Source organism: Eimeria acervulina, genomic scaffold, assembly GCF_000499425.1.
Source record: "Eimeria acervulina Houghton genomic scaffold, Eah_scaff488, whole genome shotgun sequence".
NCBI lineage: Eukaryota > Apicomplexa > Conoidasida > Eucoccidiorida > Eimeriidae > Eimeria > Eimeria acervulina.
The window spans coordinates 9,864-23,583 of NW_013549770.1; the positions used below are offsets into that span (position 1 = coordinate 9,864).

Consider the following 13,720-nt stretch of genomic DNA (forward strand, 5'->3'; position numbering starts at 1 on the left):
TGCCATCTTGAGAAAATACAAACAACAGCCCCGCATTCCCTGGGTGCGTTCATATTGCACGCCACCGAGTCGCTGGGCACGTGGGCACGGGGCCCTGATTAAATAACAGCATCCGAGGCCTTTAGAGGGGCCTATCCGGGTATTCAAAACATTGTTTGGTGTAATAGAGACAAATTCCACGTTATATGCCTCGGAAGGCTTCCGAAAAATGTGTTTTCGTTGTGCCGACATGCCCCACAAGTGACCCGGAGCCGTTCGCGGGTGCTCGGCCTTGCTCTACAAACAAGCAGTAGTCTTTGGCTGAGACAATGAGCCTACAGTTATAACTTGATGTTTTAAATATAATCCGGCGCATCTGGGGAGGAAAATGTTTGCTGAAACGCAACAGAAACGAAGTGTTGCAAAACGTGCATGAGCGCTCGGTGCCATGCCTTCTCTTCTGAAGTCTTCGTGCCGCATGCAGATGGCACGAGGGATGCTCTGACAGTGCCTTTGTTCTTTTGCCAACTTCTCCGGCTCCGACATATCCGAAAGATTACTCCTTGGAGCAGTCGCCGCTGCAGGTGACGGCTACTCATCATCGCCACCAGGGCAAGGCCCTGTGAAAACCAAAAATGCCCATGTTTTCCATTGAGGCATGCCAATACGTTGTAGTATTGTAGGTGAGATAAGTGACTGTTTGAAAGGTTTTTGTGTGATAGGCAAGGCAAGTGCATTGCATGCCGGACCTTCCACCCACCTTGCTCTTAATCTGAAAGAGGGAGATTAAATATCCTCTTTTGGCGCATCATAGGGGCAGACACAGTTTCGCGCGTGTGCAGGACGAGTTACAATAGTGACGCCATACGCTTGGGCTGCCAAGCAGCAAGAAGCACATGCAAAAAGTACCCAATGGCAGCACTGGCAATCTGTTTAGATATATATATATATATATATATATGGATATATATATATATATATATGTAGATATACCTATCGGCAACAGCAGGATCATCATCAGAGCTTCAGCTACTGGTTCGCCTTCCAAACATGCAATTCCCAATTAACTTTCCGCCGGCGAGTGTCAACTGGAGCAGTTGGTTGCGTAAGGGTGCCTTGTTCTTGCATACCGTTTTACCGATGTTGTTCTAATTGTGCAATAGTTTTGTTCATTCTAGTGTTAAAATAAGATCGGTTGGCTGTTCTAAAGAGTTGGGGAGACGGGCTTTTGCCGAATTAAAAATAACATAAGCGGTATTTGTGTCATAATTCGCGCCAATTTACAATACCATAGTGCTGACGAAAGAGATAGAAAGCAGAGAATTAAGCGTAGCGCTACTACAGGACATCTGTCAGAGCTGTGTCAAGGGCCTGGAGAAGGTCCTGAGGGCTCTCCAAGCCAATCGAAAGACGAATGTAACCGTCCGTAACGCCAATGGCAAGCCGCTGTTCCTTTGTAAGTTGGGCGTGAGTAAAGACAGCGGGGCAAGTGATAAGCGACTGAGCAGAGCCTAAATTCTCGCAGAGAGAGAACGGTTTGCCGATGGAATTCATAAGCCTTTTGCCTGTTCAAAGCGCATCGCAAGAGGAGACCAAAAATATATGCACCATTACGAACTCCCCAAGCACAGCATCACATCGAAAATCTGACTATTTTGAGTTTGTGGCTTGGTAGCTTATGGATGCTATGAGCGATGCTGTGAGAGTAATTCCCAAAGCTAGCCCCAACTTGGTCGATCGCAACAGCAAGCCAACCAAACCACTGTGAAGAGCAGAAACTGACTATCTGCAGTATCCTTGCGTCCACCTGCCTGCATATCCCGCCTAAGGGCTGGAAATATGTATAGGCTTACTGCTTACTCAATGCATATCTCGTGGCGAATGCTCACGAATGTAGCATGTACATCTGCATATCTGCATATCTGCATATATATATATATATATATGCCCCTGACTGCTTTTGTTTATTCTGTTACGCACCTGCTTCGATACCTCCCTTGACGTCAAAGCCAATGACTGCCCCGTTGACATCGTTGCGGTGATACTTCTTAGCGAGTTCTCTTTGAGGGTGGCTGTCCAAACCTGGATAGAGTACGCGCTCAACTTTAGGGTGTTTTTCAAGGAACTGGGCAATTATTTTAGCCGTTTCGCTTTGTCGTTGCACCCTCAGGGGCAGCGTCATGCTGGAGTTTAAGGTGTAAAACGCAGTTTGAGGGTCCATGATGCTGCCGCATATGTTTCTTGTGTAGGCTATTTTGTCGTGCACATTAAGAAAGCGACTAATTGCAGCACCCCCTGTTGTGATATTGTGGCCGTCGAAGTACTTGGTGGTGGAGTGCAAAACAACATCTGCTCCGTGTTCAAAAGGGTGCAGGACATGGGGAGTGGCGAAAGTTGAGTCAACGACAAACAAAACCGACCTTTCTTTCTCCCGCTTCCCCCCAGAGAGGGTCTTGAGCAATTCCTCATCCGAATTATTAGTAGCTGTTGCATCCACTGATGCGGTACTGCCCTCAGCTTTCTTTTTGTTTCTAAGTTTGTCGAGTTCTTTCTTCGCGATGATCATATCGATCGCTTGTAAGTCTGTCAAATGCAGCGTGGGATTAGCAGGAGTCTCAGCAAAGACCATTTTCGTGTTAGGTTTGAAGGCTCTCTCCACTTGTGCTGGTTCTCTGAAATCTACAAAGTCAAAATCCACCCCAAAACGGCGCACATACTCATTTGCCGCACGGTATGATCCGCCGTACAAACAAATCGGCATAATGCAGTGGTCTCCTGCGCTCAAGAAGGCCGTCAGCACCTGAAACAACATGGGTACCAATCAACTTGCGTGATGTTCAAAACACATTAATGTAAACAACAGCCTTGATATTATCACTGGCTATTAACATCAATAAAGGGTATTCGTATTATTCAAGACAGCTGTATGCTCCTCTCCTCATTCTCACGTCGCCGCTAAACTCCTGTGTGAGACAGACCTGCAGGAGTTTCCTGAAATCTTATTACCCGTATCCCGCTTTTCTAGATTAAGTAAAAGAGGCTAAGGAATTCAGGGAGAAAGCGCTTACTGTGATAGTGGCAGCCATGCCGGTGCTGAAACAAGCAGCATCCGCGCCTCCTTCAACGGTTTTCATTCTTTCTTCAAGGGCTCGGACTGTTGGGTTTCCCGATCGTGAATAGGAATATCCCTTTTGGAGGTACTTTTCAACGCTTTCTTGCACATAGGTGGTGGACTGGTATATCGGCTTGAGAAGGGCTCCCGTGAGCGGATCTGGGCTAACGCCTGCGTGGACATAATTCGTCATTTGATCTTCTGGAGAAGAAAGAGAAGAATCCATTTTCATCAACACTGGAAAGAGAGAGAAGCCAGGGTCACTCGTTTGGCGGGGGTAGCGCGAGCACTCTCTTAAGACTCTCGTCCCGAGATTTTTCAAGAGTTTAAGAACTAAAGCCGTTTAAATCCACTTTAATTATGCACTTATTGACACACAATGCTGTTATTATTCGAAATATTTTACACATTCACGGGCGGCGCGAACAATGAGAGCTGCACACAGCTGCACCGCCTGTTCGCTACTCGAACGGCTGCAGCGAAGTCTAGTCGGCACATCTCCTCTTCTTGTGGCTTGTTTCTTTCCCCCTGCTCTACTAACTAACTAAATAACTAACTAATGCAACCAAATAAAATAAAAGAATTTAACTCATCTCTTTATAGCATATTTGCACCGCTTAACACCCTCCGAACGCCTCTAATACGTGTTACTAAAAAAACGTTGCTTCCATACCCGTGGGGGGATGGGGATGATGCTCACCGTTAGACACTCCCTTTCTCGTGGAAATCATTCAACATTCACAAAAATAAAACTGCATTTGTGAAATTTTTCAGGTCTTCTCCCCAACTCCCTGCTAATAGGAGCCCCAAATCAACGGCCAACTACGAAACTGTCTACTGTTAACTCCGTGCAACAGCAGGGCGAACAACAGCTCCTTTTTACTTTCTTTATTTTGCTCCTCTTCGAACCACGAGGAGAGAAGCAACAGAATCAACAACACTTCCAAAAACAGCCCCAGTTGCCCCATTAACCTAGGGGTTGAAGCGGGATGTCTGTACACATCCTTGATGCAATTACGCATGCAGAAACAATTGAAAAGGCGAGCGTGCACTTGTACGCAAGCATCACAACTCCCACTACAATTCAAAAGAGCAGAGGCACAACGAGATGTGTATCTCTGTCGGCAGGGTAGGGAATGAAGGCTAGGAGTTTAATTGGGACTTCACTTCTTATGAATGAAACGAGATGCTTGAGGCATACATTCACCCTTTAGGGTTTGAAGTTAAGTAGGTGTAGGGTATTGCAGCACCGCGAAGTTAAAAGAGTGCTGCTTAGGTTTGCTTACGGTTGAGGGCTGCAGGCGGGGTGTATGAGATTAGCCTACGACGTGGCACCGAAGTCAAACACAAACCCGAAATCCTAAACCCTAAACCTTAAACATATGCAACGTTCCTTTCAGAGTCAAGAAGGGGGCATGCAGTTCAATCAAGACGGAATAGAGGACAAGGACAGCCCCAACCTTCACCCAGCCCAAAACCCTACACGCAACTAACTCCACAGGTAGATAGCGCAGAAATACATAATTGAATAATTGAATAAGGGGAGTATTTAAAAATAAAACAACCCTGAGGAATAAGTGCACTCTGAGAAGAGAGCAACAAATATATTAGGGAATATATAATAATAGTAACCGCAGAAATAACTCCACAAGCGGTATTTCTTTTAAAATAGAAGAGTATTGTCAGTGTTTCAGCGCCAACAAAGGTGAAATTGTTTTTTTTTCTTGAAGGCAACGAACGTTTTTCTAGTTTTTTTAAGTTTGCTTTGTAGCTCAGCAGCTAAATATATCTTCCTAATTCTTAAGAGCAGTATCAGTGTGTCTCCAACTCCCACTAGATGGAATCAACTTCAGCATAAATAATGCATGCTAAATATATTTGTTAGGAGAAATATATATATATATATATAATATATGTATATATATATGATACTTGCAGAGTTTAATAAACTAGAACTTCAGTATATTTATTTCTATAGTTTTTCTTAATAGGAATTTTCATTTGCGAAATGTAGTATGTTTATTCTTCAAGTTGAACAAATAAACTGTCTCTTAGGACTAAAAACAAAGGAACAAAAGGGCAAAGCCGTCGTCTTAAAGGCTTAAAACTTGTCTAAGGCCTCTGGAGCCGAAGGAATTGCCTTCTCCTGCTGAGCTGTGTGTACACCTCAGTTTAAATGGATTTGAACATTATCCCTCAATACTACCCTCAGAAACAACAACACAAACGCAATGCAGATTCATCTGTCTGTTTCTCTTCAACACTCTAAGGAGGAAGCAAGCAGCAACCTTCAACAAACCCAGACAAAGACACAACAGCAACAGGCGCTCTGCTGCAGCAAGAGATATATAGTTCAAAATACTGACAAAAATCAAATGCATGCAAATGCATGCAAATGCCGCAGTCAGAGACAACAGCCAATAATAACTCGATGTTGTCTGTATTGGGCATGAATGCGGCTATGTTGCGGTGTACATACACCGAGCTGGGGGCCTAACTGGCTGCATGCAAACATCCCTCTGCTTTTATTTTCTCTATTTCTCTATCTTCGCTCTTCACAAACAAAAAGAGATTATTTGCCATTCAACACCACCTCAGCAGCACCGAAAGCAACCCACAGCATTCATCTGTCCCTATGTACATAAATAATGCAAATAACATCTATAATATACATAATATATGTAACATATATTATATATATTATATGTATAAACACATACGTAAAGACGGGTCTACAGCAATGAAAATCCACATAAGCTTATCCCCTCTATGTATATCTGTTTATATATATATATATACATTCGTTTGCTGTTAGTTGCAGGAGGATACAACCCATATTGCAATAATACAAATACCACTTGGCCTAAAAAATGCAATTTGCTGCTGCGGGCTTCACTGCTTTCGCGCTGCTGCTCCTGCAGCGGAAGGCGGCCAGCAACCGCAGCAGCAGATGCAGCAGGAGCTGCTGCAGCAATCATTGCTGCAACTGTTCAGCAGCAATAGGCGACTGTACACCATGCGGGGCACTGAAGCAGACCTTTGCTGCTCCGACCCTAGAAATCTTCTGCTGCTGTTCTCGCCGATCCTCCGCCTCAACATATCTTTGCTGCCCCACAGCAGCAGCAGCAGCAACAGCAACAGCTGCTGCTGCTGCACCGCTGCACCCGAGTGTTTAGTGACGCGTTGCTGCCCAAACCCGCAGCAGCAGCACTAGCGTTTGCGTTGTTGTTGCTCCTGCTGCTGCTGCAGCAGCCTAATGCCGCTCTCATGCTGATGTTGCTGCAGGAGGGAGCTGCTCTGCCCTGCAGCAGTAAGCCTCAGCAGAAGACGCGAGGCCCTGCTGCTGCAGCAGCAAATTTTCAGTTGTCTCTGCTCTCTCTACTAAACCTGTCAAAGTGCAGCCGTTGTAGCAGCTGTTTGCTGCTGCTGTAGCTTCAGCTACTGCAGCACCGGACAGTACCGCCTGTTGTTGCTGCTGCTGCTCTTGCTGCTCCTGCGGCGCTTTCTGATGTTGCACCTCCTGCTGTTGAGCATCCTGTTGCTGCGTTTCCTGCTGCTGCTCCTGTTGCTGCTCCTGCTCCTTCTGAGGTTCCGCGGGTCTCTGCTGCGCTTCTTGTGCGCCAGGGGTTTGCTGCAGCAGCAGCAGCAAAAGCAACTGCTGCTGCTGCTGCTGCTGCTGCTGCTTTAACAACGAAAGGTCGTTAGCTTTGCTGTCTTCTGTATGATCTGCTGCACTAGAAGTCGTTGCTGTGGAGCTGCAGCGACCCTGCCCCGTCTGTGCTGCTGCTGCCTCTCCCTCTTCTGCTTTCTTAGCGCCAGCAGCAGCAGCAGCAGCTGCTGCTGCTGCAACAGCGGCAGAAGAAGCTGCAGCAGGAGGAGTCAATACACTGGGCCCAACCCAGCCTTCTGCTGTGGTGGTCTTTGCTGCTGAGGGCAGCAAAAGGCAATGTTCTTGCTGCTCTTGCCTTTCCTGCTGCTGCTCTTGCTTCTCCTTCTGCTGCTCTTGCTTCTCCTGCTGCTGCTCCGGCTTCTCGTGCTGCTGCTCTTGCTGCCCTTGCTGTTGCTGCTGTTGCGCTTGGTCCTGTTGTTGCTGCTGCTCTTCCTGTTGTTCCTGCAGCTGCGGTTGCTGCTGCTCCGGCTGCTGTTGCTGCTGCCGCTCCTGCGCCTGCGGCGTTGCCTGTTCCTGCTGCTGCTGTTGCGGGGGCTGCTCCTGCTGATGCGGCTGCTGCTGCGACGGCTGCTGCTGCTGCTGCGACTGCTTCTGGTGCTCTACTATGCGTTCGTCTCCAGTAGCGTCGCTTGCAGCAAATGCAGAAGCTGCTGCTGCTGCTGGGTCCTCCATTTCTTCTTGCTGTTCTACTGTTGGTGCTTGCTGCACGGCTGCTGCTGCTGCTGCTGCTGCGCCTGATGCTGCTCTTGATGCTGCAGACTGGAGAGCAGCAGCTATCGCTGTTTGCTGCAGACGACCCTGAATGCCTTGGAGGTGCTGCTGCAGGAAGCTGTGCTGCTGCTGCTGCTGTTGCTGCTGCTGCTGGCTCTGCTGCAGCGACGCCGCAGCAGCCTTTGCTGCTGCAGCATTAACTGCTGCCTTTACCTGGGCAAACAAGTGAGCCCGGCCTGACAGCATGAGAAGTTGCTGCGGGCTGCAGCTGCCCTGCTGCAGCAGCAGCTTCTGCTGCAACAACTGCTGCCTGTGGCGCTGCAACAGCTGTTGCTGTTGTTGTTGCTGCTGCGCGGGTAAGCTCCCGCTGCTGCCGTCTCCAGCTTCCTGCTGCCGCCGCTGCTGCGACTCAAACTGCAGCAGCTGCTGCAACAGAAGTCCCGATGGATAGCTGCCTTGCGGCTTAAGTGCGTTTGCATGCGGCCAAGCAGCAGCAGCAGCAGCAGCTGCTGCTGCTGCTGCTGTTGCTGGCTGCGGTTGCGGCTGCTGTTGCTGTTGCTGCTGTTGGGGAGCAGGCCCCCCAGGCGTCGCACCTGCAGCAGCAGCCGAGGCACTGGCAGCAGCAGCAGCCACAGCTGCTGCTGCAAGTTGCTGCTGCTTCTGCAGCGGCTGCTGCTGAGACAAAGCCAAGAATCGCTGCAGCTCCTTTTGCTGCAGTTGCTGCAGCTGCCTCCGCAGCCTCTGTGCATCGTGATGGGGTGGAAGCCCCCCTAGAGTTGCTGCAGTTGAAGCTGCTGCTGCAGCTGCTGGTGCTGCAGCGGCCGCTGGTGTTGGAGATGCTCCAGCTGGAGCTGCTGATGCTTCTGCTGCTACACAGCTTTTTGCTGTTGCTGTTGTTGCTGCTGCTGCTGCGGCAGCGCAGGAAGGTGCACTGTCATTCGCTGCTGCTGGTGCCACTGCCGGTGAACGTTGCTGTTGCTGCTGCTGCTGGAGGAGGAGTTTTTGGTGGTGCTGCTGCAGCAGCTGTGCGCGTTGCTGCTGGTGCTGCCTGTGTTGCTGCTGCAGCTGCAGTTGTAGGGCCTCATAGGCAGCTGCGCCTCCGAGAGGCGCAACAGCAGCAGCAGCAGCAGCTGCTGCTGCTGCTTTTGCTGCTGCTGAGCTGTTGCTGCGGTGTCTATGTCGCGTCCAGCCTCTCCAGTTGCTGCCTTCATCGCTGCTACATGCTGCTGCTTCTTCTGCGTCAGGGTTGCCGATAGAGATGGTGCCTCCGCAGGCTCCGGGTGCTGTTGCGCTGCAGCAGCCGTCAGCAGCAGCAGCAGCTGCCGCTGCTGCTGCAGCCTGGGAAGCCGAATCTACGCCGAAAGGAGCAGCAGCAGCAAAATCTGCTGCTGCAAGACTGACACGTGCTGCAGCCTCTCGCTGCTGCCGCCACCTCTGCTTCTTCGCAAGCCATAGTAATCTAGCGGGGGGTTTGATGCTGCGCCCTAGAGAGCGCACTCCAATAAGAGCAGCACCGCTGCTGCTGCTGCTGCTGCAGCTGCTGCTGCCCCCTCCGTGAGTGTGCGTGTGCATGTAAGCGTCGCGGTCGCTCACAGAAGCAGCAGCAGTTGCTGCTGCTGCTGCTGCACCCGTGGAAGCCGCTGAAGAGCGGCCGAGGGAGACCAGCGACTCAGGAGGGCCTGCAGCAGCAGCAGCAGCAGCAGAAGCAGCAGAAGTAAGCCTACGCATCTGCCTCGTCAACATATTGCGCCTCTTTGCTGCTGCTGCTGCATCTCGAGTGTTGCCGTAGGCTGTGCCTTGCCGCAGCTGAAATGGATCTCTGTTTGAGCAGCACCAGAGTGCTTCTGCTCCGCCTGCTGCTGCTGCTGCTAAGCTCCACCGCAGCAGCTGCTGCTGCAGCAGCTGATTGCCGCCACCGCTGCTGCTGCTGCTGCTGCTACTGCTGCTGCCTTCGCCCCCAGAGATACAACCCCCCACAGGCGAACTTGTTAAGGCGCGGGTCAGAGCACGTGTATGTACACCTCCACGCCTTCTGCTGCTGCTGCCTGCTTTGCCTTCTAAGTCAGCATCGCTATTTGCTGCTCCTGCTGTTGCTGCTCCTGCTGCTGCTGGAGCTGCTGCTGCTACTTGCGGGGAGGTTGCAGCGGATGCAGGGGCTCCACTCTCGGCACCGGACGCCTGCTGCTGCTCCTCTTCCCCCTTGACAGCCTCCTGCTGCTGCTGCTGCTGCTGTTGCTGCTGCTGCTGCTGCTCTGGGCTGTTGTCTGCTGCCTTTGGGGGCAACGGGGACTCCGACAAAATTTCGTGCAGCAGCTGCTCAGCGTATGCAGTGTAAACATGAGGCAAGCCTCCTTCGCTCTCCTCTTCACAAGACAGCTGGTGTTGCTGCTGCTGCTGGGGGTCGCCAGCACAGCCCTCCTGCAGCTGCTGCTGCAGCGACAGCCGCATGCCCTGCAGCAGACTTTGCTGCTGTCTGGCATTGGCCGCCTGGTAACCGAATTGCTGCTGCTGCTGCTGCTCATGAAGCAACCTGCCGTGCTGCAGCAGCCCCACCTTCAATTCACTTGGGAAAGAGGGGAGATGCAGCGGTGGCTGCTGCACTCCGCTGCTGCCTTTTGCTGCTTGCTGCGGCAGCAGCGTGCCTCCAACAAGGAGCCCAGGGATGCTGCTGCTGCTGCTGCGTGCAGAGACCCAATCACTGGCGCCATTCACTGCTGCATCACCCCCCACGGAGTCGTGCTGCTGCCTCTTTCTTGCTGCTGAGAGTTGCTGCTGCAGCTGCAGCTCCGCCTGCAGCAGACTCTCCTCCGTTCTATAGCGCTTCACAGGAGGCCCTGACCGAGCGTCTATAGGCGATGCTGCTGCTGCTGCTGCTGGGGCTGATGAGGGTGCTGCTGCTGCGCTGTGCGAATGGGCGGACCCCACACCTGCGAGGACTCCGCCGTAGGCAGCAGCAGCAGCAGCATTCTTCCCTTCAGCTGCTGCAGCAGCTGCTGCTGCAAACAAACTCTCAGAGGGCAGCGGCGAGGCAGCAGCAGCAACTGCAGCAGGAGGCAGCGGCTGAAACTTGAGGGCTTGCATGCAGCTACCAACAGAGGGAGGTACCCCATCTGTGTCTCCCCCTAAAGCCGTCTCGAATCTGCTGCTGCTGCTGCTGCTGCTGCTGCTTCCTGCTGCTGTTAGCAGCCCCACATCGGGCGACGCCTCCGATAGCAGAGGCGTGTCCCCTGGAGAGGGTCGGAGTTGGTGCTGCTGCTGCTGTGAAGGCCTCGCAGCAGCAGATTCTCTAAGCCACGAAGAAGCAGCAGATGAAGGGCAGCTACGCAAAGCAGTCTGAAGGCAGTCAGCAGCTGTCTCTACCGGTGATGCAGCAGCACCTGCTGCTGCAGCTCTCGCTCTTGCGTTGTTGGCGCTGCTGCTACTACTACTACTACTGCTGCTGCAGCAGCTGCTGCTGCTGCTGCTGAGCCCTGCAATAGCGGGGAGAGGAGAAGCAGCAGCAGCAGCAGGAGGAGCAGCAGGAGAGAGGGAAGGTGCAGATGAAGGTGATAATGGAGCAACTTGAGGAGGTGCTAAGAGATGTCTGTCTGTTGGTGGATCTGTGCAGTTGCTGCAGTTAATAACGTGCTCTTTTAAGCAATGAGGATAGCAAGAAGAGCAGCAAGGAGGCAGAGACAAAGGAGGGTTCTTTATATCTTCAGGAACACAGCCAAAATGATTAATAAATCGAATCACAGCCCACGCCTTCAGCTGCGCTGTGCTGTCGCCGTACTTCTGCATTACATACAAATGCATAAACATATGCAGCAGCAGCAAATACAACAAAGCAGCAGCACCACAAGCAGAAGCAACAGCCAGAAGCAGAGAAAAGAAAAACAGCAATAGCAGCAGAAGTAGCAGGAGAACATATAGCAGCAGGTGTAGCAGCGACAACAGGTGCAGCAGAAGTAGCAGCAGCAAGTGCAGCAGCAGCAGCAGCAGCAGCAAGTGCAGCAGCAGCAGCAGGGGGCCCCTCACCAAACTAGAAAAGGAGACCTGCTTTCTGTTGTTTTTTACGCGTTCCTGCGGATATATCCAATACACCACGCGCCACTCCTGAGCAGCAGAAGACAGAAGCAAACAGCAGCAGCAGCAAAACCGTCAGGCAATGGTTACTGCAGCAGCAGCTGCTGCTGCAACAACCGCAGCAGGAAACCTTCATGCACACCGCAACAAGAAGCCGTACAGGCATGCAAACCCAAACCAAAGAAAAGCAGACACAACACAGGCACTGAGGTGTATATACACCCCAACTCCCCACAAAAGGAATAGAATCAACCCTGGTCTTGCTGCTGCTGCGCTGCAGCAGCAGCAAGACGAAGCCGTTGGGGGGCGCCTGCTCGTTGCAGCTAGCGATGGGCCCCCGCAAGGCAGCAGCAGCTCTAATGTTTGGCTAGCTGCTGCTGCTGCAGCCTGGAGAGCAGCAGGTAAGCCCCACGGCAAACCCCACGTAGCGCTCCGCTGCAGCAATGCAGCAGCAGGAGCGCAGTAGCTGCTGCGTGTTGCTGTTTAGGGTTTATTGAGTCATTTCTGAGGTTAATAGGGGGTAAAAAGGCTCGAGAAAGACAAAGAAAGCAACAGATAAACTCTATATACCACTGAAACTGCTGCAGCAATCCGAAAAGCTGCGGAGCGGGGGCCGCCGCAGCGCGCAGCAAACTACACCTCTCGCGCTGTTGTTCTTTGATTTGTTTGTTTTATAGGGTAGAAAAGAGTCAATAAATCTCAAAAAGACAGCAGAAATACCAAAAAGGGTGATTTTAAACAGTAAAAAGAAGACGGAATTGCCCCGCGCGGCTGCCGCTGGGTGCTGCTGCGCAGGTGCAGCAGCAGCAGCAGCAGCAGCAGCAACAGCAACATAATATATTACCTCTTTAGCACCTGGCTTGTAGACACGCTCGCTTTTCGCCCTCATTGTTTCAGCGAATTCAAAAGAAATGATAATCCAACAGGGTCCGGAACAGCTGCAGCTGCAACGGGTGCTGCAGCAGCTGCTGCTGCTGCTGCTGCTGCTGCTGCTGCGCAGGCAGCGGGCGACAAGCAGCAGGTTCTTCCCCTCTCAGCCAAACAAATACCTAAAATCTAAATTAAATACAAAACGACAACTCAAATACTTCGCAAGACACAAATATTAAACACCGAAACACCCGCTTGCTGCTCCTGCTGCAGCGGCTGTAGCTACTGCTGCAGCAGCTTGCTGTTCCTGCTGCTGCAAAGCACATTCGTAGGGATCCTTTAATTCTTTTTCTCAATTAAACATTATATTTTTATTTCGATCTGATTTGTAGTAAAACTCACGGGTGTTATAAAAGAGTTGCTGCAGCAGCTGCGTGCAGCAGCAGCAGCAGCAGCAGCTGCTGCTGCTGCTGTTGAGGGGCCCTCAAGAGAAGCCATGAGATCAACTCAAAACATTGGATGTAGTTTCTTTTCAGCGTTGTTTTGTTTGTTTATGAATTTTATATTAAATATGAAAATCTTGAAAATGTTGAAATTAAACTTTCATGAGGTGTACGTACACCTCAGCTATAGCTGTCGCTAGCTTTGTAGGGTTTCTTAATATTTTTTTCTCTTTATTTTTCATCTTCTTATTGACTCTAAACCCTAATCCATAGACGAATTGTATAGACAACAATAACAAAGAAATAATATTTTTATTTATAGTACTATTATGCATGTGATAGACATATTTTTTTCTTGCATTGTTCGTTAGGCGTTGTGTGCTCCTGAATAGTGTTATTAAAAGCAAAAACTGTTATTATTTTCCTCTTATTACTTCTCTTAAAAGCAAAAACATTTAAACCCTTTAATATCTACTTGAGGTGTACAGGCGGAGGCGTATCGCTGGCTGCAGCAACAAAATAAAAGAATATAAACAATAAACCTAGATTATATACATGTATATATATGTATGTATATGTATGTATATGTATGTATATATATGTATATATGCATATATATGTTATTTATACAGAAGAAAAGCAATAAAAAGAAATTTATTTTGTCTCATATACATAAAAATTGATGCAGCTGCTACTCTTTATCCTTCTATTTAATGTATATATATTATATATTATTTGCTTTTTATGCATATCCAAGCCCACTACATTTAAAAGACTAACAAATAATTACATTAACAATTAAACAAAAATAAATAAAAGATTTTAGTTACGTTGAATTTAATCATACGATAATATCCGAATCTATCTCAA

The 13,720-nt window shown here is 49.9% G+C and overlaps 2 protein-coding genes across 2 annotated transcripts; both read right to left on the reverse strand.

Moving 5' to 3' along the window:
- Positions 1-1,317: 1,317 nt before the first annotated feature.
- On the reverse strand, positions 1,318-3,317 carry EAH_00040310 (cystathionine beta-lyase, putative; the record flags this gene model as incomplete). The annotated part of the gene is made up of 3 exons (XM_013395293.1): positions 1,318-1,544; positions 1,960-2,779; positions 3,048-3,317. The coding sequence occupies 3 exons, from the start codon at positions 3,315-3,317 to the stop codon at positions 1,318-1,320; spliced, it is 1,317 nt and encodes a 438-aa protein (XP_013250747.1).
- A 3,039-nt stretch (positions 3,318-6,356) lies between these two features.
- EAH_00040320 (hypothetical protein, conserved) lies at positions 6,357-11,252 on the reverse strand (the record flags this gene model as incomplete). Its single annotated transcript, XM_013395294.1, has 1 exon — positions 6,357-11,252. One exon carries the CDS (start codon positions 11,250-11,252, stop codon positions 6,357-6,359), a length of 4,896 nt encoding a protein of 1,631 aa, XP_013250748.1.
- Between the last annotated feature and the right edge of the window lie 2,468 nt (positions 11,253-13,720).